General features: G+C 33.2%; 3 protein-coding genes and 1 non-coding gene across 4 annotated transcripts; 3 read left to right on the top strand and 1 right to left on the bottom strand.

The window, feature by feature from the left end:
- Positions 1-1,537: 1,537 nt before the first annotated feature.
- Positions 1,538-7,079, top strand: Spag1 (Spag1 axonemal dynein assembly factor). Its single transcript, XM_018551228.1, has 10 exons — positions 1,538-1,698; positions 2,095-2,371; positions 2,667-2,880; positions 3,108-3,269; positions 3,567-3,694; positions 4,113-4,216; positions 4,455-5,361; positions 5,570-5,690; positions 6,036-6,206; positions 7,000-7,079. The coding sequence occupies exons 1-10, from the start codon at positions 1,538-1,540 to the stop codon at positions 7,077-7,079; spliced, it is 2,325 nt and encodes a 774-aa protein (XP_018406730.1).
- A 1,992-nt stretch (positions 7,080-9,071) lies between these two features.
- On the bottom strand, positions 9,072-9,143 carry TRNAA-CGC (transfer RNA alanine (anticodon CGC)). Its single transcript has one exon. It is a non-coding gene; the product is annotated as a tRNA-Ala (tRNA).
- Positions 9,144-11,120: 1,977 nt separating this feature from the next.
- On the top strand, positions 11,121-19,004 carry Med (Smad/Smad4 homolog Medea). The gene is made up of 11 exons (XM_018551182.1): positions 11,121-11,187; positions 11,592-11,740; positions 12,250-12,529; positions 12,820-13,086; positions 13,577-13,714; positions 16,387-16,581; positions 16,694-16,867; positions 17,781-18,035; positions 18,127-18,408; positions 18,541-18,671; positions 18,924-19,004. The coding sequence occupies exons 1-11, from the start codon at positions 11,121-11,123 to the stop codon at positions 19,002-19,004; spliced, it is 2,019 nt and encodes a 672-aa protein (XP_018406684.1).
- A 6,676-nt stretch (positions 19,005-25,680) lies between these two features.
- On the top strand, positions 25,681-27,133 carry mRpS26 (mitochondrial ribosomal protein S26). Its single transcript, XM_018551205.1, has 3 exons — positions 25,681-25,749; positions 26,166-26,417; positions 26,565-27,133. The coding sequence occupies exons 2-3, from the start codon at positions 26,176-26,178 to the stop codon at positions 27,013-27,015; spliced, it is 693 nt and encodes a 230-aa protein (XP_018406707.1). The 5' UTR covers positions 25,681-25,749; positions 26,166-26,175; the 3' UTR covers positions 27,016-27,133.
- Positions 27,134-27,442: the final 309 nt, after the last annotated feature.

Genomic DNA, 27,442 nt, shown 5'->3' with positions numbered 1-27,442 from the left:
GAAAGCTGAAAAATGCTTCCCCAATGCATTGAACACCACTCCGCGATTATTTCAAGATCACGTCTCGATACCCTCTCGCGTGTCCACACAACTTGACGGTCGAAACTCGCCGCACTTGGCAAATTCGATAAATGACAATCGGCGAAAATCGCGTAATTATTGAAACACGCAAAGAGCATAAGCTCCAAAGAGTCCCGCGAAGTATATTTTCTTGGAGAAGTATCGCGAATTTCGGACGCGGTCGCACCGAACAGCGTGGCACTTGACGTGAGAATAAACGCGAAAAAAAGAGAGAGAGAGAGAGAGAGAGAGAGAGAGAGTAAAAACACGCGGTACAACTCGCAGCACTCTCCACTCTCAGCGAGCGCTCGCCGGCGAATGCGCGGCGTTCGCGGCCGCCTCGTCTAATATGCACTTGGCTGCGCTCGCTCGATCACCGGGACCGGCACGGCGGCGGCGGCGACCCAACGACCACAACCACCACCACGACGACGACGACGACGACCACGACGACTGTACGCCTCTTTCATTCGCCGCGTACTGCTGCACTTCGCGTTGCGTCGCGTCGCGTTACGATGAGATTGCGAGCCGACTGCCGTGTTGTTAACAGGCAAGCGTACGCGAGAGGAGAGGAGGTTGTATCGGAAAAGGGGAGAATACTTCAGAGTACTCCTCTTGGGCACGGCGCCGACGAAGGTGGAAATGCGAGTTTAGACGCGTTGCTGTACCTCATCGTGTAGCCGTTCTTCACAGGATTGTAATGCAAATGCGCCTATTATAACTTCTTTTATACATTACAGAATTTTAGACGCTACTTTTGCTCAAGTATCTAAAAATTTAGCTGAAAATAATTTCCTTTAAACCATCAAATTAATTAATTATGTAAAGCGCTCAAACTGTTTACTAAAATGTTAAAACTTTTTGCAGCATTAACACACTCATCACTTAAATACATAATTATTTTGATGATCTAATTATTTCCAAATCTGTAGCTATTACTTAAACTTTTTAATACTTAAGCAAAACTGCGTTCTTTCCGTGTAGATATTATGGCGTCGAAAGAGAAAATTTTTGAGAATCTTATCCGGCGAATGTAAACGAATAATATAGAAAACAGATAAAGCTTTTGCAAAAAAAAATTATATAAATTTGGTTCAAAGATGGACGCGCGACATGTAATCTTTTATAGCGTTTCCCTTCGTGCAGAAATTTTATGTATATCTCAGGTATTATTGATCGTTACGAAGGAAGGCCCGAGTCACGCAGAAAATCAACAACTCGTGTATCCGTGGTAACTCACGATGAATGAAAAGGGCGCGTCAGCGAGGACAACCATCGGCAACGTCAGAGTCACGAGATCAGAGTAGTAATTCGAGGTAATTGGCATGCACTCTTGAAGAATCCGAAAAATCCGGTTCGATCTCTACTCAACCGCTACTCGATCATTGCCTCTGCTAAACGCGTGGAGCTTAGATAGAAGAACCTATTTACAGTGTAATATCTTCGGATCGTTCTCCCCACCTTAGCGTACGTTATCATGGGTAACGAAAAGGACATCGATATAATTAGCGTTGCTAAAAGATCTGAGAAGAAAACTCTACTCGAAAGATACAACATACCAGTGGAACATGTCTCGTACGAATTCATATCGCAATGCACCGATGGGAGAACACTGGAACGAATCGTTCTCATCTTACGGTGAGTTCCTTGAGACGCCGGAAACTCCAGACGAGCGAGAAAACAACATTCGCGTTGACGCTAATTGATTACCATCGTTTATTACTATTTTATCTTGCGCTCGGACGCGTTAAAAAATTTTCTATGTCTACCAATCAGGTTTGCAAAGCCTGGCGTCTCTCGAAAACCCTCCTTATGCAAAATATTAATACCTTGACGCTTCCTATTTTGCGTACCTCTTGGCTAATCCTCGGTACATTATAATAATTATAGTACATGCTGACAATTTTTAATCTTCGCGCTAATCATCAGCGAGATTTGTAACCTTACTGCTTAAAATGCCATTAAACCCGTTATTTTCCGGCATATTTATTAACGATTCATCATAAACTTCTCTGCATGCGGTTTTAATACTAGTTCTGGAGAAGAGGGAGAGTATCCAGATTTGACGAAGCACGCGGAGGAGCGTCTCGCTAGAATTAAACCGAAGAGTGCTCTTTTGAGGAAGATGGAGCCAGTTTTGAGACGAAATATGTTAAATGCGAACGAACAGCAAGAAATCGACGACGATATCAGCACTTGGACGTGCGAGATGCAATCTCGTGAGAAAGATTTAGACGAAGGAAAAGCTATCCTTATCAACGAACCCTGTCTGCAGCCAGCAATTCGACGGATGAAAACGAATACTACAAAAGTACATCAATACAACAATCAAATTATAGAGATACACATTTTGTTAAGATTATCAATGTCTCTTGCTTTAAAATTACAATAATTTGAAATATTAATGCCTCTTCACAAAATTTGTATCCTTAATATTTCGTATATAATTAATTAATTCTTGTCAGTTGACAGAAGTGTCAAAATTGTAAGAAATGATTAATTACAAAACTAAACTCTTAGTAGATTTCTATTTATTATGCTTGCTTACAGAAAAAATTAATGTATTAGAATAGTTTAATGGTTTAATTTGCATGTCGCGTTTTAAGGATAAAAAAACGAAGATCAACGAGAAAAAATGCAAGCCCAAACGAATTGCCTCGTGTGATTATGAGGCTTGGGATAAATACGACGTTGACACAGAAATAAACAGGATAGACCTGCAAGACGAGCAACGACAGGCCGAGATGAAGAAAATTCAGGAACAGCGAAAAGAACTGAATAAAATGAACGAAATGGCACATAAAACGACAGTTGATAAACGTATGTTCATAAAGTAACGTCTTTAAAATATCACGACGGTTAATTAAGAAAGTAAAGAGCTGTCTGACTGTAAATTCACATCAGAGTGTCCCGCAGACAGTTCGTACATTTCGTTTCTTTCATTAATTTTCATGGAATTTATAACCTCAATCTCTCCCATTAATTTTTACCGAAATAGAATCCTCCCTCTTAAATTAGATTTACTAAATCTGTTAATCTACTGTTAGTTTCATTAACTGGTACGGAAATTAACGTAATGGCGGAACAAGAAAGAGAAAAAGGGAATGAAGCCTTCAGAGCGGCTGATTATGAGGAGGCTCTTCGGCATTACAACGATAGCATCGATATAGACTCGAATCTAAATGCCTACAACAATCGCGCTATGACATGTAAGAATGCTCATTCTTTTGCTTTTTTCAATAATCATATGCGATTATACGATACGAACAGTTAAAGATATTCGAGTTTTTATATTTTTTAATGAAATATAAATCTTGAATAAATTATTTAAAATGACAAAAAAAAAAGAGTTGAAATGGAAAATGAAATATCATATTATTGTTATTATTATTATCATCACTAGCAAAAGTAGAATATTTTGTGTCGTTTCAATTCAAAATTCGTCAAAATATCGCAAAATTTTGTGTTGCATAATAAGATCCCAATGAGCCATATATTGCGTTCAGTTATAAAGTTGCAGCGTTACGAGGATGCACTTAACGACTGCAACACGGTACTCACTATGGATTACAGAAATATCAAAGCGCTTCTTCGTCGGGCGTTATCTTTGGAGCATCTAGAAAAACCGCACGAGGTATAAAAATTACACGTATAACATTCATATTGATTTACAATTCATATTTCCCGATTGAATAAATATTGAGTCATCCATTGACGTGATATTAATGAATTGGAAAATGTAATAAATTTATTTAGAATTGCAAAGAAATTGATCATAACATTTGAAAGAGACTTTAATTGAAAAAACATTCTTATTATTAGGTTCCTTATAATAATTATTCTACATAAGTCGTAAACACAATCGCAACAAAACGTAATTGCAACATTCGTCGCAACAGTCAATCAGAAGCAGTCAATAGTACCATTGATGATTTTGTTATCACAAGCGTTGTGAACTACGTTTTTTGTTTACGACTTATGTAGAATGACCTTAAGTAATATTTCGTAAATCTTGTGTACAATTAATTAATATATAATATTAACTTATACAGGCTTTGGTAGATTACGAAGCTGTTTTAAAATTGGAGCCAACTAATAAAACAGCAATATCCTGTGTAAACAAGTTGAGAAAGCCACGTGAGTCGAAGAAAATAAGGTAAAAATTCAATTTTTTAATCTAGTATTATATGTATATTATAACTTTTATCGAACGAATTCGAATTGACAAATTTTAGAATCTCAAAGTATTACAGTGTTATTACTTATTTATACCTGCAGTTATATAGAATTCATTTAAAAATGCGATCATTATATTAATTATGATTAATATGTGATTAATAGATGTGATTTATATTAACAATTGTTGGAGCAATAAATTATGACTATTCTAACAGGATGAAAATCGAGAATAATATGAACGATGATGAAAACAAAAGCGAGCATATAAAAACGAAGAGAACTATAAAAGCAAATAACATCGAGTGTCCGAAACTCCGTATTAATAGCGATATATGTTATTGCGACAGAGCGCCAGGTCCGTCGCGAAGTATTGCAACGAAACCGCATTTAAGAGCGAGTTACTGCGTGGAAAGTAAGAACAACAAAGCGACAGCAGCAGCAGCGGATACCACGGCAAATAAAAGCAATGAGAAAACGACACACGACTCATCGAGCGGTGATAAATTATCACCTGTTGCAAGGGATTTCGGCGCCAGAAATAAAACGACAAGATCGCAAAACGCCAAGAGCGACGATATTTTTACGATTTTGCGCGACTCATTTCCTGGAGCGCGTGGCACAAAGGGTAGATTGGAGAAGTCTATCTTTTCGTGCGTGTCGTCGCCTATGAGTAAAACAAAGCCATCCACAGTTATCATTGAAGAGCTTCCGAGCGACGAAGAATATGAGAAACCTGTCGACTCTAGCAAGATGAAGGGAAAGAAAGGAACGAGTCTAACAGAAGACAAAAACGTCTCAACAAAGAAATCATGTACGAATGAAAATAAGAAATCAATTTTTCTCGAAAAAGAAAGCAAGACTGAAATAAGCCCAAAGCCCAGCCAAATTCAGGCTGATAAGTACGAGAAATCGAAAATAACTAGCGATTGTAATGAATTAAGGATGGAAACAAAGAAAAAGACGAAAGAGGAAAGAGATACGCTGTTAATCCAAAAATCAAATATAGACAAGGATAAAAAACAAACTTCTGAAAAGAAAGGCAAAATTAAAGCAAGTACAACAAATAAAATTATTATTATTAACGAGTGTCAAACAGAAAGCAAGTTGGAAATGGATCTTCAGGTAATGTAATTTCATAGATTTGAAAACACAGTATACATTACGCTCACTTTATATGTTCTTATATTTAAAAATTCTCAAATAGTGATTTTCAAAAAATTACAAAGAAATTTAACTTGCTACAAATCATACAACTAATAAAAAATATGAAGTATTATAGAAATGATAATAATAGAAATGATAAAAACATATTTCATGTAATTCGTTTCAGAAACTGAACATCGAATCTCCTTATGAATTTCTACGTCTATGGCAATCTCTAAAGGATGATGTTAATCTAGAGTTGCATGCAAAACTATTGCGATGTATAGCACACGAGGATATGAATAAAAGTAAATGTTACTAAATAATATTTATCATAATATTAATATCGGTACTTAAATATTATAATATTTGCAATATAAAATTCGTTCGTTATTGATAGTGATTTTTTTATTCTACGTTTTATACACAAATTATTTTTATAACAAAAATAATATATCTTACACTTCAGACATTTCTATAACTGATGATTTAAAACATAAATAAAAAAAATAATTGAGATTAAGATTATTTAATATTGGTTGAATTCTATACTCTTTAATTTATAATCCTAAATCTCAATGTATAGACTAATATGCATAGTCTTAAAGTTTATCAGGGTCTAAATTTTTTCAAGAAATTATTTTAACTTACAGTTATAGGCAATAAATTAGATGCAGCGATGTTTGGTCTCATTTTGCGTTGCTTGGATCAACAATTCTGTACGCCGAAAGACACAGAATTGCTCGCAAATCTACTGTACTCCCTGAGCCGATTGAATCGGTTCTCCATTGTCAGTATGTTTATGGATTCCGGGGATAAGAAAGGTAATGTAGAAACACAACTTAGTTATAGTAGCATTTACACCCCATTGTCATTTTTTATCAAATCAAACTCGAGACAATTTATTCTCACAAATCCAGCTGACTAGATTCCTACGACTTGGACAAACATCCAATTAATTTAACCGTCAGAATTACTAACTTAAAGCAAAATTTCTGATTATGTAATTGTTACTCCTAATTTTTTTTTCCAGTTATTAAATAATAAAAATTAATAATTTTAAATAAAATTAATTACTCTACAACAAAAGTTAATTCTATCCATTAAAAATAATAGATATTACTTGAGAAGTTAATTGTCGATTAAATTAATCACAATTTGACTAAAACTGGATTGTTCTATCTTTCGATAAACTTCAGCTCTCATTCGGAACTTTTTTTTATTTTAATATAGAACTGTAGAATTATGAAAAGTGCTACTGGAACTGTACTTATTTTTTTTAAATATAAATAGAGTGTCGTGCCAGCTTTACAGATCCCCAAGATTTTTACTGTTCTAGGTTTTAAAAAAATGTAGAAAAATTCAAAATTACTTTTCAACACCTCTATTAAATTACTAAATTTTTTTTTTTAATTAAATGTTAAAACCTTTACTTAATCCGCCCTTCTTTATTTCGCGAACATGAAATTTTGCCTAAAAATTGTAGATGGAAGATTAAATACGACACATCTTATTTAAATAATCACATAAATGTCAGTTTCTAAATAGACATTCAGATATATTTATGTAAATACTGCGATATAAGTATCTAAATAAATATGCGTTCGTTTTTTACAGCCCTGGGAAATATATTACGTTTCCTGGAAAAGGAGAATTCACCCAAGATGTCGCAATTACGTCAGATCTATGTTACTTGAAGACCGCGTTAGCATCATCGAATACCTATATATACGCATTAATCTCGAATAATTTGATAATTTAACAAAAAGGTCGGAATGCAAATTTGATACATATAGCAAACAGGAGTGAGTTCCCTTTCACGCATGATGCACATTATATATACAATATCATTTTATCTTTATTGTTCGTCGAATAAGAATAAAATAATACATCATGTGTATGAAACGGAGCGCACTCCAGAAATGTAAACGCTGAACATACACAAGAGTAAAAGCGACAAGCGACGATTTTCCGCGCAATTATGTTAAATCTACGTTATTTGAAAATCCGTATCACGTCATCGAATATCTATATGACACATACATTAACTCTAACAATTTAATTTAGCAAGAAAAAACCAAATGTTTAATATATTGTGAATGTGTTCTATTTGGCACTCACAATAGTCGCAATGCTAGCGAGCGCTATTTATCCTTATTTGACATTTCATAAACAACAAAGACAAAATGATTCCATGAGCGTTTGGTAAGAAAAAAGTATAGAGCACTTACCGTGAATAATGGTAGGCGACAAGCGACGATCTTCATTTTCCATCATGGCGACTCTTCTTCAACGGAATCGCGCATTCGCGATTTCGAACGACAATTCGCGTCGAAACGCAAAAATTTCGTGCGGATTAATTAATTAACGCCGAAACGGTCGGCCGTTCCGTCAATCCGGCACTCCCGGTTTCACACGCTGCGATACGTCGTCATACGAACATAGAAAATTAAAAAGTAGGTATCATAACGGCAGACGCGAACATTGCGATACCGGATTAGAGGCATGCCACGCCAAGAAATATAATCGTCGATCGACATATCCGTTCTCGCTGTTGCCTTCAGTGCTCCCGATATTCATCCGCGTGAGAAATCTATCTCGGAATAGATTGAAATAGATGAACGAGACGCGAAAACGCAGATCAATCACGAAATTCAACCGCGACATCCCGGTCGCTCGACGCGAACTGATCGGCATTCACGGGGATCTCGTCTCCGTGACGTATTGCGCGAATTCCCTCGCGCGCGAAAAAGAAATCTTCCTCGCAGTTAAAATAACAATACTGATCGTTAGAATAATTATATTAACGTGTGCTGACAGAAGTGACTTTATGACGTACAGTATGTACCTCGCTCGACAGTTTAGCGATTTACAATCATTTACAATGCGAGCAAAACAACGCCAAAGTATAAATAACGTAGAATTTCATGTTTCGACCAACTTCACGGTTCTCTGGCGGCGAGGGAGCGGGAAATTCATTTTAATTAGAGACCTATAATATAGAGCCTCTGAGGTCAATTGTGTAACTTGAAACGAGTTAAAAATTACAAAAGTCAGTAAATTCGCTAAATAACCAATGAAATTATAAATATTCTAATAAATTTCCTCACTTCTGTAACTTTTACATATACATATATATAATAATACTATTTAGCTACGAACAATTTTGTCAAAATAAGAGTGAAAAAAGGGTGTATATTGGTTTCATATACTATGTTACTTATCTCATTCTTATTGATACTTACTCATTCTAACTTAATGAAGTTGACGAAAAAACAACGGGCCAATCAAAAGTTTATTCTTTCATGGCCAAACTTTATTATAGGATTTCCAGTTTTAACAGAATTCGCGTGCATATATATGTAACTTATAGTTTCTTATTTATACCTAATTGATGTTATTCTGATTCTTAAACTATAATTATTATTAGATGTAATTAATATTATATGTTAGTATTATTTATATATAACAACGTAATTTGCAATTTTCATAATAATAAAAAATGCAATTATGTTAATGATGACTTTCATAATCATCAACCATAATATATAAATCTCGGCTAACAAAAAATATTTATAAATATTAATTAGACTAGAAACGTTTTGTAATAAAACAGACGAGTTTACAATTATTACGCTGTGTATATATAAACATCAAATATATTTAAAAAATAAAAAAAAAATATGTATTGGAGGAGCTGGGATTTGAACCCAGGACTTTCAGCATGCGAAGCAGACACTCTACCACTGAGTTACACCCCCACTTGATAAACTATTCCTTAAACTGAAAGACATGAAACACATAATACTTTTAGATCGTTTTTTTATAATTATATAAGACTAAATAACAAATTATATAATAGTATAATATTAAATATCCTAAAAAATTGTTTCATTAATTGCTATTTTTTATATAGGAACAATAATAAAATATTGTTCTCATTTTACATGTCGTGTACGTAAAGTGAAATATATATTCTATACAAATTAGAATATTTAGGATTTTATATCATTATACACTTCTCATTTCGACATTTTTCAGTAATGTTATATTATATATTTCTTATATATATTAGAAACGTGCTATTTTTCAAATCAAAGTCTAAACAAAATTGAAAAAAGTAACCAATATAATTAACTCGTCTGATGATCCTTGAAATTCTACAACGTTGATTTTTCTGATACTACAAAATCCTTTTAATGTAAATCTTCAGCAGCATTCACTCATCTTAATTACACTTTTTACACTTAATTATTTCTTTCTGCTTCCTTTCGCAAGCAAGAATTTACACCTGTTTTGTTTTAAGTGTCGAAAGTGCAACTAGCATACGAATCATAAAAAAAGAGCAACGGAATTCTCCTCTCGCTGATTTCTTCTTTCCATTGAGATCCAATCCGCAGCCTCCTACGAGATCAGTGAAGGAGCGTGCGAGCAGAGCTACCAATCGCGGCGTTTGCGCAATCGTAGTATAAATCCGCCTTGAGAATCACGGCATTATCCGCTGGTTTTGGCCGCACTGTTCACGGCGACATCATCCGTGCCTCGCGCAGGCAGACATGTATTATTGATGCGCTAACCTATGCGACGGAGCAACGCTCGGCGATCCGTCGCGAGTAAGATTCCACACACAATACCGGTGTAACAGTGCGCTTTGCAGTCTTTTGCACTCGGCGATCAATCCGTGAATAAAGAGTGCCGTCGTACTGCGTGAAATTGCACCTCGTTGTGCTGCAAGTTCGTTCGACCACGACGACGCCGACGACGACGACGACGCTCAGCCACCGACGTCGCAACGAACATCTTCTCTGTCATCGTTCGTCGTCGCCGCCGCCGTAGACGTTCGTTTCGGAGGATAAGCGCGGAAAATTATCCCGTGGGTGATCGTCTTTCGTGCATGTTGCCCACGCGCGTCGTCATCCCGACCTCTCGTCGACCGCTGCTTGCTCGACCCGGTCTCATCCCGCTACTCGAACGTAAGTTGCATTGCTTCCAGCCGTTTCGCTAGAACGATTTACGTGAGCGATCTCAATAATTCTTATCGTTATACATATATTCGATATATTAATAAATTGTTGACAAATATTGAAATGTCATTGATGCTAGATAAACAAAGGCAGGTTTTCTATTGGTACGTTATCGTCAACAATTGTTAACGATTATTGTAGACACATTGAGAATAGATAATTTATTGAATCGCGATATGGTCTAATTTGTTAATATTAGCTTAAACAAATTTGTTTTTTTCATATCTACTATTTCAGAATGGAGTAATTATTGTCTTTATCTATAGTCTTTCTGTAAGAGTACTATTTTATTTGTTATACAATTTATTTTTTAAGTGCATTAATTGGCTACAACATTTTTAAAGATTAAAAACTCTTTTGTAACTAATTTACTTGATATATATAATGTAGATTTAATCTCGATCCAACTTATTTTTTCTAGTTTTAAGAATTAGAAAGAGATAAAGAGTAAATTGGACTAAGATTAAAATTAATTTACATTGCTAGAAATAGGTATAAGACTAATTGATGTATAAAGCACAGATAGAGTATATATTTATAAAAAATATGACTGATACTATTTACAGGAAAACAACTGTTATGATACATGGTATATGGATAAAACACGTGTCAATAGATGGTAGAATGTGAAAGATTGGACTGTACTAAGTCCAAAGGAAAATCCAGTGATTTGTGGGAAGAAAGGCGACATTGTCCACCACGGCTTTCACCGAGATGGTTGGATTGGCGGGCGGGGGAAGTCATTTGTATCCCTCGCCCCCCATGCAACCAAATCCAGAATGTAAATATTGCAGCAATAATTGTTATAGTATTTGAATGATACTTGTATCATTTTATTCATATTTCAAGGCATTTATATTTAATAACTAATAAATCAGCTATTGAATAAAATTAATTGATTAAAGATTAAGTAGTTAAATTTTAATATCTTTGATTTTAATTATTTAATAATTTTATTTCATATACATACTATTTGGAAAAAAATATGTTTAAAATGAAATTATTATAATAATAATTAATAATAAGGCTCTATAAGAATAAATCTAAATAATCAATGAAAGGACTAAGAGCCAATTATGTATAAATAAAGAATATTTAATAAACAAACAAAAATAAAAAGAATTTTATGCATATATGATTTCACTAATTTTTATAACTTATTTTTTATGAATTTTATAAATTTAGTGAGAGAAATGACTGGGATAGCTCCTAGCGCTCCAACCAGCGCAGATGCCTGCTTAAGCATTGTACACTCGTTGATGTGTCATCGTCAAGGTGGTGAAAGTGAAGGCTTCAGCAAACGAGCAATTGAATCTCTTGTGAAGAAACTCAAAGTAAATCCCATATACATATCTCTATGTCATTAATATTCCAAATTATACAGTAATATATTTATTTTTGCTAATTTTTGAATTATTTTCTTTTGTTTTATATTATATAGAATGCGTTCCATTTAGCGCTCACAACGCTCCCGTTTTTATTTATCTTTGTTTAACTTTTGGTAAACAACAAGGATGAAATGATTCCATGAGCGTTGCAAGCATCAAGTGAAACACATCCATGTTTGATAATTGACTACAGCTTTCGTGAAACAAAAGTTGCTGTTTGACAAAGTCATTTATCTCTAAAATTAAAAGAGCTGATTCTCATGTTTACCGTATGAGAATCGTTTGACAATTTGTAATTGCTTTTCCGTTACATTTTGAAACTGTGGCTATATTATTATTCACTAGGAAGACTGAAAATCTATAGTTACATATACTATAGATTTTCAGTACTATCAGTGAATAATAGAATGCAGTTAATAAAGATTAATTTATGATACGTATAATTTGCTCAACAGGAGAAACGTGACGAATTAGATAGTTTGATCACTGCGATAACTACCAATGGCGCACATCCAAGCAAATGTGTCACTATCCAAAGAACTTTGGATGGTAGGTTGCAAGTAGCAGGGCGAAAAGGTTTTCCTCATGTAATTTACGCTCGCATTTGGAGATGGCCGGATTTGCACAAAAATGAACTGAAACATGTGAAATACTGTCAATTTGCTTTTGACTTGAAATGCGATTCCGTATGCGTGAATCCCTATCACTATGAGCGAGTGGTATCTCCGGGCATAGGTATGTCACGACATGTAATCTTGCTTTAAACTTTATTTTTAACACTTAGTATTGGTATTTTAATGTACGCATATCATACTTCTTTCTTTTTTTTTATCTTTATTGTTGTCATGGAAAACGCTCGGTTAAATTTGATTCTAACATATTTTATCGTAATTATCCATCGAAAATATATAAATAAAAATGTATAAATTGTGCATTCTGGGGTTAACGAATATAGAGTATTAAAGTGAAAAAAATCATTGATTTTTGTGGTGTCTTGATGGAATGGGTTGGTTTCCCCCACACAGACCCGTTCTTTACAGACCTATCTGGCTTGTCATTGCAATCCGGTGTGGGTGTGGGACCCGGTGGAAGACTGGTCAAGGACGAGTATACGGTTGGTGGCGGCGGCACGGCTGCTGCAGCGGCCGCTGCCGCGGTTGGGTCCGCGATGGACGTGGACGGCGAGATGAATCAGACGATTCAACATCATCCACCGGCTCAGTCAACCGCCTCGAACAATGCACAACAGACTCAGCAGGGCTTTATACCTGGTTTACCACCGCCCAATTCAAGTAAGTTGAATGTTGCGCTATTGTATCTTTCCATTTTGTGAAGCTTTTACTTTATCAAAATTTTCATCAATTGGCTTTACACGGTGTAAATATGTTTGTAATTAATGTCTGGTGATTAGATGGTAGTATATCTCGATGAACCGGTGCAACATGTTAACACATGGACGCATCTTTTTATCTAAATATAAGAATGTCAATAAGTTATTAATGTGACGAATCGCAAATTTGGCATGTGATGGTTACGTTTCAGGAAAATTTATGCAGATACCATCTAAGTATGCTAAAAATATACATGCTATTGAATTTGACGCGCTCGATATGATTGTTAATTATTAAAATGATTGCGCTAACGAGCCAACCGCTTTCGTTTATTGCTATCGAATGTAGATTTAGCAGGCAAGAATACGCTTTGCAAATTTCTCTTTTGTTGCGTAATATAATTTTTGTTTTGGCTTCATTGTTTTCTTTTCCTTCTGATTGTTCGGCACAGCCAGTACTGAGGGTATGTTTAGCGCCGGTGGGGGCGGCAATAATGGTAATCCCCATGCTAAACTGGACGACAATAATTGCCCCAGACAAACCTGGATACCTACGCCTCATCACTCGGCAAGCCGTAATATGCATCATCGTACGTATTTCATTGTACACTGCTATTTATTTAAGGAGCTTCAATTATATGTCGCTGATTAGCCATCGCTCAATGTTGCCAGTGTGCATTTTTCATAATTTTTAAAATCGAATCAGAATTTCCCAAATTAAATGTAGTGCTTTATAAAATACGGAGTAATTACAAAGCAATTGTATGAATGAGAAAGACAATCTTCGAATTTATTTCATAGAAAACGCAAGATAGATTTTAAATGACATCCAATCATGAATAAATCATGAGTACAAAGATGATTGAGCACATTCGTTACGATATTAGACTAATGTTTAAATCAATGTAACACACCTACCTACACAGCCAGTTTTATCCGAGAGATATCCTGAGAACGTCCTTTGGATGTTTTTAAAATGTCTTTTGAAGATTTGTGCTATATGAGAAGATTTTAAATTAAAATAAAATTCTAATTTTAGAAGAATCTAAGATTCCTGAAATTTGAAAGCTCGTTAGTTTTGCAATAGCGAAAAGACCAAAAATCAATTATTAAATAATTTGGAAAATAAAAGGGCTCAGAGCCAGTTAAGAAAAAGAAACATTTTAATCACAAATATAAAATGATGATTACTTACATATATACAAATATTAGGTGCTTGAATTAATTCTCGCTGTTTTTTGCTTAAAAAAGACTTGTGTTTATTTTGTCAAAAAAGTACCTGATATTTCATTTACAATATTGTCCATCGAAAGCTATAACCTTTTCCCATTTTTCGGGTAGAAATAGATTTCGCGGTAGAAAAATTCAGATTTTTTCGAGGCGATCCAGTCATCGAGCCATTTTTTGATATCTTCGAAATAACTGAAGTGCTGCTCAAAAAGACCATGCTGCATCGACCAAAACAAATGGTAATCTGATGGAGCAACGTCTGGTAGACAGACACACAGAAGGCCTTCATAAATCTTATATACCAATTATAAACAAGGTTTGACTTTGCATTATCATGATCTTTTCATTATACTTTCTGTGTGACAGACGGTTTATTTTATCGTTATATACATATCATTGTATGTTAAATATTTTATTACTTGTAACATTTTTTACAAACTTATTCGGATTTTGTGTTACAATTGATGGTCCCAGAGATGAATTCATTTTCTGAGAGATAGAGATGCTAGTTTTTAATACATATGGTAAGTATTTATTTTCTTGGAATCATGAGGTATCTATGTACCGGTTATCCAATCGCTTGACAAGTATCCAGGTTTCTCAGAACAGTCACTCAATTTTTCTGTTAGTTTTATATTTTTTGTATATTTTTTATTAATTCTTAACTAAAACCGTCTCTAGTCTGCTATAATGCTTTACTTCGTATTTAAATTTTGTATATCTGATGATGGCCAAAACCGGTGGTCGAAACATGTAATGCGCTTTTTACTATTATATACTATAATAATAATAATAATAATAATAATAATATAATTGTTTATTATTTAACACATTACATATTTTATTAATGTTTAATTTTTATGTTAATTTTTTTATATAGAGTTAAGTCAATATATTTGTGTCGATACAATTTTTAATTTTATATGTTTGACTCTTATTAGCCTTTTACCTATTTATTATATTTTTTCAATATTAAGAGTCCTTTATTTATATATTAATTCTTCTAAACCAATCTCTGCAAGTTGTTTCGGGTTTCGACATTTTTAATGCGATAAAAAATTGTGTTCTTTGCATCCAATAAAATGTTATATACTGATTATTAAAGTCTATTAAAGTACTTTCATATATATGAGCAGTCATTTTCGGCCATGTTGAAACAGCACAAATACTGATCTCTCCCGGCCAACAGCGAGAATTAATTCAAGCACCTAATAATATTTCTTACAAATTTAATTTTAATAAATTATTAAAATCTATAAGAATATATAATAATTCTTAGATAACGAAAACTCCTGTACAATTCAAAAACAAACTTGGAAAGAAAAGGGCACTAGGAGTCAAACGGAGACAACTTTACGCAAACGCCGATATACACTGGGTAACAAAATTAACGCAACACCTGTTTCACTGTGTGCAAAAATAGGCAAACTTCAAGATAAGAATAACTTCGTCAAAAATTATCGTATCGAGATATTTAAAAAAGCATTTTACAGCTTGTGAAACCTCTACTTTTCAGATCGCTGCTTGAAAAATTGGTTTCACGGAGATTTTATGAAGTTACACAAACATAAATGAAGATATATCAGATCTCAAAATTTTTTACGAAATTTGTGGAGTTCCACGGGGCGGACTAAAAATTATACGCAAATGCGATTTACATCAATCGAAAGAGCGAGTCTTTACCTTTAATTTGCTTTTTTACGAAGCTGCGTACGATTTTTTTTCACCGAGTTATTCAATGTTGAAGTAAAAATGACCCTTTTGCTACAACGTTGAATAACTCAATATATTGCAAATAATGCAAATAATATTGCAAATATTGCAAATAAGATAAAGAAATTAGTGTTCCCGACGATATGTGATAGCGTTTTTCTATTAATAAAAATGTTCATAACATGAAATATGTTTAGAAAGAATATTTTGGGAAACGCCGATTCGCGCAACAGTTTCAGAGCAACGATAGCGAGGGCCATGTTTGTTACGTTTTGATATTTTATGTTGCCTGCATTGTGTATAAATTTTGATTTTACAGCAGTTGTACATCCAATGAGTCACACCGTAGGTAGCCAGCAACAGTCGCTGAATGCAGCGTCGAGTGGAACATCCGGTGCGCAGATTCTGAGTCCCGCGCAAGGACAATCGACCACCGACACATTCTACAACACCACCACACCTCCGCAGGATATCAACCAACCCCCGACAGTCGATGCGTTAGCGGCTTCTCTGGGTAACAAATTTTTAGCGTTTTACTTAGACTAGCAAAAGTGCTATATTCCTAAATCTTACAAGAATCTTTAACATTTTTTAATATATGAATTTGTTTTCCTTTTTTTTAGTAGGTGAAGGACAGAGTTCTCCTGTGTCGCCTGTTCATCTTCATCATCCAAACGGTTTTCCCGTGGGTACAGCCCCGTACAATTCCGGTGCGCCACAATGGACTGGTGCCAATACTCTCACGTATACTCAAAGCATGCAACCGCCAGATCCTCGACATCTTCATACAACATCGTATTGTGAGTTAATCACATTAAAGTAAAAAAAATTTCTTTTTAAACAAATTATTTTTTTGTAATGATAAGGATAAAGTAAAGGGTAAATCCGAGAATCGTCGGTAAATAGAATTAAGAAAGAATTTTTACATTTGAAAAAAATTAAAATATAATTAAAACAAAATTATACTGTATATATAACATGTTTCGGCATCATGTACATCGTCTACATATCGTGCTTACTGCTATCTCCTCTTCCAAATTAGAAGATTTAAAAATAATATTTCAATACAAGGACTCTTAATATAAAAATGACAATTGTGTAATACAAAAGGACTGATAAAGAGTCAAATTAATAGAAATAATTTATTAAAAAATTCAAATAAAATACAATGATTTAATTATAAATTCTACTTTAACATTTGATGAATTAACAGAATTGCTTTCTACAGTTTAAACAAATTACAAAAATGTGTAATGTGATGAAATATAAAATGATTTGCCCTTTATCCTTATTTTTACTTTATCCTTATTTTTTTTTTAATTGAATATTAAGACTGATTTAAGAGATTTATTTAATATTGTTACGCCTCACCGACACGTACGACGTATCACTCGCGCGCGAAATAAAGAGAACTCGCAGTTAAAGAGGAACAAGAACGTTTATTGTAACAACAAGGAACACAACGAGAAACGTTTATAATCAGAGATGAGAGAGATCACGTCCGCGCGCGAAGACAACTCTCATCCAAATCTGTCAAACAACGACGTTTAAATAATTTAGTCTTATATCTATTTTGTGTGCTCGTTTATATGACTCTTTGTATAATTGATTTTTATTTATAATTACAATAACGAGTTGTTCTTTCTATTCTTCTTCTCTAAATTTTTTAACTCAATATAACTTCACATTGAATCTAATAATTCAATGAAACAGGGGGAGGCCATGGAAATGACGTCAGTGGAAACATTGGAGGATTGCTCTCTACGCAACCAGCACCAGAATATTGGTGTTCCGTTGGTTACTTCGAATTGGACATTCAAGTCGGAGAAACGTTCAAAGTCAGTAGTGGTTGTCCCACAGTCACCGTGGACGGTTACGTAGATCCTAGTGGCGGAAACAGATTCTGCTTAGGTGCCTTGAGCAATGTGCATAGAACAGAACAGAGCGAACGGGCACGTCTTCATATAGGTAATTATAATTCAATTTTTTATTTAATTTTATTGAGAGTTTTTGAAAGAAAAATATTACAAAGGTCTTTGATTACAACAAAACATTTTAGGGAAGGGCGTTGTATTGGATTTGAGGGGTGAAGGTGATGTTTGGTTAAGATGCCAGAGCGAACATAGCGTCTTTGTACAGTCTTACTATTTGGATAGAGAGGCAGGTCGGGCACCTGGTGACGCAGTACACAAAATCTATCCCTCGGCTTACATTAAAGTCTTCGATTTAAGACAATGCCACAAACAAATGCGAGGTCAAGCCGCCACCGCACAAGCCGCCGCAGCAGCGCAAGCTGCAGCTGTCGCAGGCCATCTTACACACGGAGCGCCTATCACCAAAAGTAAGAACTGAGCATCTATCAATGACATATTTTTAATAACATAACTAAATTATAAATATAATTTAACATATAAATAAAGTACATTTTAATACACTCACAATAATGTTCACATAAAATGCAATTATTACTCAGGTCTCAGCGCAGCTGCAGGGATTGGAGTCGACGATTTACGAAGACTTTGTATCCTGCGTTTAAGTTTTGTTAAGGGATGGGGTCCAGATTACCCGCGACAAAGTATAAAAGAAACACCATGCTGGATTGAGGTACACTTCGTGGTTTTACCTTGCGAATCTCTTTAATCAGAAATGTTTTAGAAAAAAACGCAAAAACTAGTACTATTTAATAAATAAATAAATCATTTTTTAATTTATATAAGAATAAACATATGAATGATTATAAATTTAAATTAGAATCAAATTACCATATATTTTACATTAATTTACCATTTGTTATAACTTTTTACATATCTTCTAGTATTCTATTTTTAATATTATGTTATTTCATTTATTTTCCAGGTGCATTTACACAGAGCGCTTCAATTGCTGGATGAAGTGTTGCATACAATGCCTATCGATGGACCACGAGCAATCGAATAATTTCATCGATTTAAGTTATGAGAGACGCAAAAAGACCATCACTACGTTGTTGCTGAAGTCAAGTGCGCAAGTGTAACATATATCGTTTGAACAATCATACAAGTAATTTCAGCTTGGAAACGCGAGGTGTGTGGACACACTGGATGGACTAAATTCAGACGGATATGATCAAACGATTGAAAGATGAAATTCGGCTGGGAAACTTGGGGAAAAGATCTTACGGAAGCTATTTATATATTTAACGACTCGTGATATAATAACCTGTGTAGGACAGGGGTTCTCAAACTCTCCGACGTCCATGTTGCATGGTCCGTAGATAAAATTTTTGTATATTCTAAAATTCTATACATTTTGCATGTAAATTTTTTTTATTATAGAGTACATAATGTAACTTGTCCCTATTTTTTTATTTGCAAATAATTTTTGTTAGACAGTCGAAAAGAAGAAGGAAAAGATTAATACGTACGTGTGCGCGCGGTAGTTATCACATATAATACATAAATGATTTAGTATTATGTCGAAATTGACATGTCAAGTTCTAATTGGAGGTCTCTCTTTCATTATTTTTATATTATTATGTCCTAGATTTTTTTGTAGATAAGTGAGAAAAATATCGAGATAGAAATTATTAAATAATATATATTATATATTATATATGTATAATGTATATTATATTATGATTATATCATATATATGTATATTAATATATATATATTATATACTATGTATATTATATTGTATTATTATTTAATAATTGTTTATATAATATTGCGAGCAAAATATAATTTGGTATTTTAATCTTTTTATCATTATTGTTTCTTGGCTGTAATGACCGTAGAGGGATCGAAAAGCACTTCTCATGTATGTTATGTATTTCTTCATTTCGTGTATATGTTATGTTTATTATAATATTGTTACCATAGTCCTTCCATACTGAAAAAATTCAAGTTTTATTTTAATATTGTTCTTTGTAATAACATGATATTTATATTCTATGTCTCAAATCATAGTCATTCTGATTTTTTAAATACAAAACTGCATTTTTTATTACATACATCTTGAATATAAACATAATTGTTATGGACATTTAATCCGTTTTATTAAATATGTAATCTAGTAAAAATATATTAGAAAAATTAATTACATAGGTCAAATTATATATGTATTGAGAAAAGATTTTAATTAAAATTCAATTTTAGAGATCCGATAATGTTGCTGAGATTCCATGAGAAAAAAAAGCATTGTTGTTTCTCTTACTTTTATTTTCTTCTTCGTTTTGATAATTTTTTACTGGTTTGAGAACCCCTGCTATAGGATAAAATATGTGCCACGGCCTTGCACTACTACCAACGTACAAAAGTGAAAGAAACGTTATTTTTATTTACAAGATGTAATTTTTTACGGAAAGAGACGACGTGACGCGTCTCACCAACAGAGGAGCAGAAGAAAATAGAACTAAGTTTTCTATTTTGCTAGGCGTACGATGGAGATATTTCCTCGCTAATGCGCAGTCCGCTAAGCTCACAGTGATACCAGTTTCAGAACCATTACATAGTCACGATCTTGTTCTTTGAGATTAGCTTTGTAAGATAACTGAACTCTACTATTTACATTTCTTACTTACTGCAAGTGTTAAGCTCAACATTTATATTAGACAAGAGAAGTCTTGCGTTTTTGGATTCCTGGATTTGTAAACATAAGATAAAAGAATATATCAAAACTTTTTTATATTTTCAAAAAGAGAATAATAAATTTATAACAACAAATTTTAAAGTTTATTAATTGCAGAACTGGAAAGAGAAAATATCGATGTTGATTTTCAGCTTTCCAATGAAATTTAGTAATTAGATGTATGGATTCTGATATAAACGTTCATGAATCTAGAAATCTAGAGATCTGGGACCTCAGGGATCTCAGAACCCAGGAATTTTGAAGTTTGAGAATCTAAGAATCCGAAAACGCAAGAGTCATAGGATATAAGAATTATCTTTATGCACGTGTATACAGTAGGGAAATTTTCTCTAAAGACACAGTAATACATTTCTGGCAAGTAGCAAGCATAGATAGTTCGTAAGGATCACTTACGCATACACACAGTTATAATCTTTCATAAGGATAAACTTTTTTTATTTAAATTCGCATTGAAGAAATATGATATCACACATTTTTTTGAGTTGTGAAAAGATCATACTTATAATTAGAGAATATCTTTATCACAATTTATATAATATTATACATATAGGCAGAGAGAGAGAGAGAGAGAGAGAGAGAGAGAGAGAGAGAGAGAGAGAGTTTTTAGAGAGAGAGAGAGAGAGAGAGAGAGAGAGAGAGAGAGAGAGAGAGAGAGAGAGAGAAAGTATGTAGCGATTATATTAACAGAAAGGCGTTAGAATTATTTGTTTATTATCAATAGTAACTTGTTTATTGTCTGTTTTACAGTTTATAACCAAAAACTATTTTATATATAGAAACTTTGAAATTCTATAATGAGTATACTTGTTCATCTTTTTTATTTCTTCGTTTCGTGAAATAAAATCTTTTAATTTCTTAGTTATTATATTGATTATCATACTAGAAGATTAGTAGCGGGTTGTCGCCATGTCTTTCTTCATTATTGATGCCAATGTCTCGTAAATCATGCCGTTCACTTCATCAGGGCGAAGGATACGCTGATACAGTATTAGCGCACCCCTTGCCCTGATGAAGTGAACGGCATGGTTTACGAGACGTTGGCATCAATAATGAAGAAAGACACGGCAACAACCCACAAACCTTCTAGTATATTGATTATCATTATTATCATTATTGCGGTTATTGGAGGAGATAATAAATTATATAAAAAATAGCAATGTATAATTTGTACAATTGTGTGTACAATTTGGAGTATTAATACATGCTTTAAACAATTTTAGAATTCAAGAAGGTCTAAGAACACGATTTATAAATTCAAAGATTTTAAAGTGGAGAGATGTGAGAAAATTTAAGAATTTTTTTTAAATATATATATTACATGTAATGTATTATTTATTTGTTATATCCTGAGAAAAACATTAAAGCAGTAAATTAAATTAAATTGAATTTATGTGTATGGATTTCTTTCTCTGGTTGTACGTCTCCACCAATTAACCGCCGAATGTTATTACTATTATTACAACGTAATACTTGTTGAATAATTATACTTACTGTTTACCAACTATTTTATTAAAATATAGTCGTACAAAATATTCTTACATATATAATATTTGATAATATAACACATAGAGAGTGATTATACATATTTGTATAAGAATGAGAGAGAGAGAGAGAGAGAGAGAGAGAGAGAGGGAGGGAAAATGACGAGGATTGAACGTTACCGTTTAAATTAAGTTCGAGAAGAAATTTGCATTCTGAATATATACATAGAAGTTGCTACATGGATGTCTAACGATTACCGTATTATGTTTCTTAATGATAGATCTCTTGACGGAGATCTGCGTGTACGTCAAGGAATCTACAAATGGAAAAATAATTCAGTAAACGCGGAGCACGTCGATGTACACAATGCCTTCCTTTGATCGACCAATGAAATGTACACACAGCTCAAGTATATTGACAAGAGATTCTTGCTTACAAAGCCAAGCTAGAAACACATGTGCCATCGTTTTCGTGCATATATAAGGAGAGATATAAAACTTAGAACTTCTTACAAGACTGTATTTTTAACTCCAGACTAAGCATCTTTCGAGAATCTAATAAGAATCTAAACTATACCGCTAATCTAAAAATTTAGATTCAATCGCGAAGCATAATATTTCGAAGTATCCGTAGGTCTAAGAAGCCGAAGAAAAGAGATTCAGACTTTGACAATTGTAAGAATTATTAAGAATCCAGAAATGGCTCCGAGGCTCTAAGGATTTTAAGTAGGAATCTAATAAGTTGCTAAGGTTCCGCAAACCTACAAATTCCGTGGTTCTACTTGATAAACCGAATTCTGCTCCCATCGTTTTAGTGCTTAGAAATTTCCTGATAGCATAGGAAAAAAAAAACAGAAAAAGAATGCAGTTCTTGAAACAAGCTATGAATTTTTTAACCCATTTTACATTAAAGCGAAAATCACGCGAGGCGCGAATAAATAGATGAGAATCTCGAAAATTAACAATTGGAGGGCTCATCGACATGCTAAATGCAAGATTAATAGATTGTTTCTCGACTAAGAGGCTTAAGTATATACTAAAAGTTGATCTCACAGCATATTTCATTATAGCCACTTATACATAATGGAATACTGCCACTGTCGAGTTCACGAATTTTGCAAATGTTGCCTTCAGACGGATGCAATTTTGAAATACAAGCGGATTTTGCAAAGTCTAGCCGTCAGAAAATGATTAAATTATTCTCGCGTTGAATTTTCCTCGCTTACTTTATCGTATGGAATATGGTATTGTCCAGATTTAACTTTGAAGCCTAAAACTTCCGAAAGACGAAAAATTATGAGGCGTTATAAATTATTCCTTCGTCCAAAAGCTCAGTGCGAGACAGGTAGATCTATTTTCTCCTTACTTGCGTTTCTTCAAAGCAAATGGCACAAACTATTCTGCGTCTAAGCCAAAGATCCCCCTGTCCCTTCCCTCGAAATACTACAATTGTTACAAACTGTTAAAAAATATACGACGAGATTCTTCGATTTCTTTTGCGCTGGGCGTTCCGAAAGATAAATCGAACAGAAAATTAAAAAGCTGCTTAGATAGTGCAAAATTCAAAGTCAAGAGATATTACGATGTTTTAAAAGACATCTTATATATGATCCGATTTTACACTGTGTTGTTTGAATGATTAAACGGAAATTCGAATTAAAAGTCAACAAAGATTGTTTTCTAGATACTTACTTGATAAACGATCGAAAAGAATAGTAACAAACGTGCGAGCGTCTTTTCGGAGCGTCCCGTATGCACGAGTGTAATTATTCGTGTGTTAATTATTTCCAGTAACATAGGATTCGTTAATTTTGCGACACGCAAATGGAATTTTATCGCAATTCCATGCGATCTTTGAATGGCGTAAGGAGTGAGAAGGAAAAAAAGAGAAAAGAACCGACATTATTATACTATATAATATAGATACAAATTAATATCTGTGATTATCGTCGATGCAGATATATTTTAAGTAATTTCTACAGCGTTCGGGCACATTTGTAAAAAAGAAACGGAGGACAAGAAAAAGGAAGAAAAAAATTAAAAAATGAAACTATAATTAATAATAACCATATATATGGCGATAATAATTTTAGGGCGATTGTTGAGATAAGATTTATTCGTGTTTGTGTTGGATGATATTTTGTCGTATCGCGTGATGACAAAGGTTAATTAATTACGCATTAATTGTAACTAGGATAATTAATATATAGTGTGAGCATGCTATAATTGTTGTTTCGAGGAAGAAGGGAAAAAAGAAGGAAAAATACAAGGAAAACACGAGGGAGCTCGAATGAATGTATTTCGCGGAATTTGATTTTGTTGTTGTACATTATATAGATACATCGCATTATACACGATCATTTTCAATAAACATATTCTATAAATGATCTTTTGCTTTTGAACATTTAATAAAAAAATTATATACTTTCGTTTCTCTTATGAAGATTATATTAGGGAAAAGTGGTCTAAATCGGACCTATTTGCAGTTTTTGTTCTCTATGAGGCGTAAATAAAGTCTGAGTTCTGAACCGGACCTCTACTATTTTTATGAACTTTTAGATAGAATTTTAAAATATTTTAATTAATTTTTGTTAGTATTGAGTAAAAACAGCAATTTAAGATTTAAAGATAAAAATACAGTTTATGTTATTAGAATTAAAATCAATAAAAAATTCCATCAATCTGAATTTATTGATTTAGTGTTCCTTAGACCAGATTTGGTCGGTCGATCACTAGTACTACAACCAGATTGTGGCGAACCTTTTTTCTTCGATAAATTAGTTGGCTTACTCGTCTTTTAGTGTTTTTGTATAGGTCCGATTTGGACACGGGTTCTTTCGAACGATTGAAATAAATTTTACAGTAAACCGCAAAAGTATAATCACAAAACTCTTGAAAATTTTTGAATTCTACACTCTTTTAATTATCTTAAATCAATTACTGTTCAAATTACGCTTTTGAGGCTTTCACGGGTATTTTCATCAATTATATCAGAAGGTTTGCGGGTTGTCACCGTGTCTTTCTTCATTTAACGTTTCGTGAACCCCATGCCGTTCATTTCATCGAGGGCGAGGGGTGCGCTGATACTGTTCAAAATTTTTAACATCTTTTAAATAATGATTTACAAGGATTTTCTTTTTAAAAAAAATTTTGCATGAGAGCCAAAAATATATATTTGCGTCTATTCTATGAACTTTATGATAGAGTATTGCCAAACTGCTGTCACATATATGTTCAGTGTCTTATAAGGACTTTACATTATAAATAGCATGCAAATCTGCTTAACTGTATTTATTTAAATTAAAAAGGTCTGATTTGGAACATGGTCTGATTTAGGACATTCTCCCCTATATATACAATACAATGAGAGAGATTAGAGAACATGATTTGAGTAAAAGCGCAATTTCAAATGCGCATGCGCAACAAACCGCAGTGCCATGTGTCTGAGGTGGGCAGGAGCGGAAAAAGAAATATATCATAACCATAACCTCTTTTTTGAAAAATTGGAGTAACATAACCAAAGTTTGCCAAAACGGTGAAGTGACGAAAGATTTGTGTTGTTATTTCGAAACGTATGTTTGTATTTATTATTTAATTGTTATCAATGCTTATTGATTATTCTAGTATTATATAATAAGTTTTTACAAGACTCTTTGTTATTAATACTCGGTATCTACTACTCTATATATAAACAAATTTCGTTAATTTTTATTTCTTTATTTAAAGGACGTTTGTTGCAATATCGTATTGCAATGTTAATTATATGTTTAATCTCTTTATTTTATATCTATGTATATGTGATACGCATCTAGACGTCCAAAATACAAACATTTTGAAAACGTCTTATATCCGTATTTTGGACGTAATATTGTCTGAGTATATACAACAAACTGTTAAATATATGAACAAATGAGATGATAGCATTGTAGCGACAAGTGTGAATATTACAGTTGATAATAATACAATTTCATAACAATGTTTTTTACAGTTCTAGAACAATGCAAACCTTGAGAATAATAAATGTTAACACATTAACAATGGGTACTACAGGATTTTGTGAGACTTTTATTCCAAATTCTGTCTATACACAGTGTATACGTTGGAAAAGGAAACCAATTTGGCTGCCTACAGCAAAATCTAAAATGTTTCGAGTACCAGAAAGACCTGTCATACCTATGGAAGATTACTTGGAGTTGAAGCGTTTATATAATAATTATAGGACATACATAACATCATTTAAGTACGTATAATTCTATAAATCTGACTTTGAAATTAATGGTTAACAAAATAAATATGATTAAATAATAAAACCTAGAATATTCTATCTAGAGAGAGTGAAATTATTGCATATTCTTAACTTAAAAAATTAACCAATAATGTATTGCAGAGCACATTTAAGGCAAATTGTAAAAGAAAATGAGACACAATTTAGTGAGACAGTTAACGAATTGAGCGAAGAAGAGGACTTTGAAGCCTGTAATGCTATAAACAATGAGTGGAATGCAGAAATAGCAAACATACGAGAGATCAGGCTGGCAAAGATAAAGGAAAAAAAAAAAAATGCTGCTATGGAGTATATTTTAAGGCAAGAGCAGAAACAAGAGAAACAAAAGATAGAACTCAACGAATGGGTTAAAAAGGTTAAAAAAGAATCTGTCACGTTCATCACTGCGGAGAACATTGATGCTGCGATCGAGGAGTGTTTGACAAATGTCGTTAATCATAATCGTGCGTTGGATTTGGAAGGGAATTGGCATGAAGGAAAGTATCCTCCAATCTCACCGATTCCACCTGTAGAGGAGGAACAGAAACCAGTGGCCATTGAACGACAAAATTAAATTTGAAAATTTCATATTTAGACTGCTTGAGAAAGTAAAGTCAAAATTTACTGGATCTATACTTTTTTTTTTCAAGTAGTCTAGTCTTTCACTGAAATACTGATAATCGTGATAAAAATATGAGCTGTTATATTATAGATTGTAATAAATATAAAATAAATACTTAAAAATATTGTTCCTTACTGTACATAATTAATATTCCTAGAAAAATTTAAGCGCTTAATTAATAAGAGCTTAAATATAAGCATACCATTTTATATTTGAAAAATAGACATATATATATATATATATATATAATATGATGAAATTAGAAAATTATGATACAGAAATTTCAGTGCACAAAGTTACACAAAATAATAATGCGCAGAAGGCACGACTAATTAAAGTACCGGTTAGTTAGTCAAACTTTGCGTTCTTGCAGAGAGCT

The sequence above is a fragment of the Cyphomyrmex costatus genome, unplaced genomic scaffold, assembly GCF_001594065.2.
Source record: "Cyphomyrmex costatus isolate MS0001 unplaced genomic scaffold, Ccosl1.0 scaffold135, whole genome shotgun sequence".
In the NCBI taxonomy this organism is placed as follows: Eukaryota; Metazoa; Arthropoda; class Insecta; order Hymenoptera; family Formicidae; genus Cyphomyrmex; species Cyphomyrmex costatus.
The sequence above is the reverse complement of the archived record's forward strand: the minus strand, read 5'-3'. Positions and strand labels throughout refer to the sequence as shown.

Excerpts from the sequence above, each read along its gene's own strand:
- Spag1 (XM_018551228.1), top strand. The coding sequence starts at position 1,538 with ATGGGTAACGAAAAGGACATCGATATAATTAGCGTTGCTAAAAGATCT. Across the intron at positions 1,699-2,094 it reads CGAATCGTTCTCATCTTACG|TTCTGGAGAAGAGGGAGAGT; the intron begins GTGAGTTCCTTG and ends TTTTAATACTAG. Across the intron at positions 2,881-3,107 it reads TAAAACGACAGTTGATAAAC|TTTCATTAACTGGTACGGAA; the intron begins GTATGTTCATAA and ends ATCTACTGTTAG.
- mRpS26 (XM_018551205.1), top strand. The coding sequence starts at position 26,176 with ATGCAAACCTTGAGAATAATAAATGTTAACACATTAACAATGGGTACT. Across the intron at positions 26,418-26,564 it reads ACATACATAACATCATTTAA|AGCACATTTAAGGCAAATTG; the intron begins GTACGTATAATT and ends AATGTATTGCAG.
- Med (XM_018551182.1), top strand. The coding sequence starts at position 11,121 with ATGGTTGGATTGGCGGGCGGGGGAAGTCATTTGTATCCCTCGCCCCCC. Across the intron at positions 13,087-13,576 it reads TTTACCACCGCCCAATTCAA|CCAGTACTGAGGGTATGTTT; the intron begins GTAAGTTGAATG and ends TGTTCGGCACAG. Across the intron at positions 18,409-18,540 it reads CGGAGCGCCTATCACCAAAA|GTCTCAGCGCAGCTGCAGGG; the intron begins GTAAGAACTGAG and ends ATTATTACTCAG.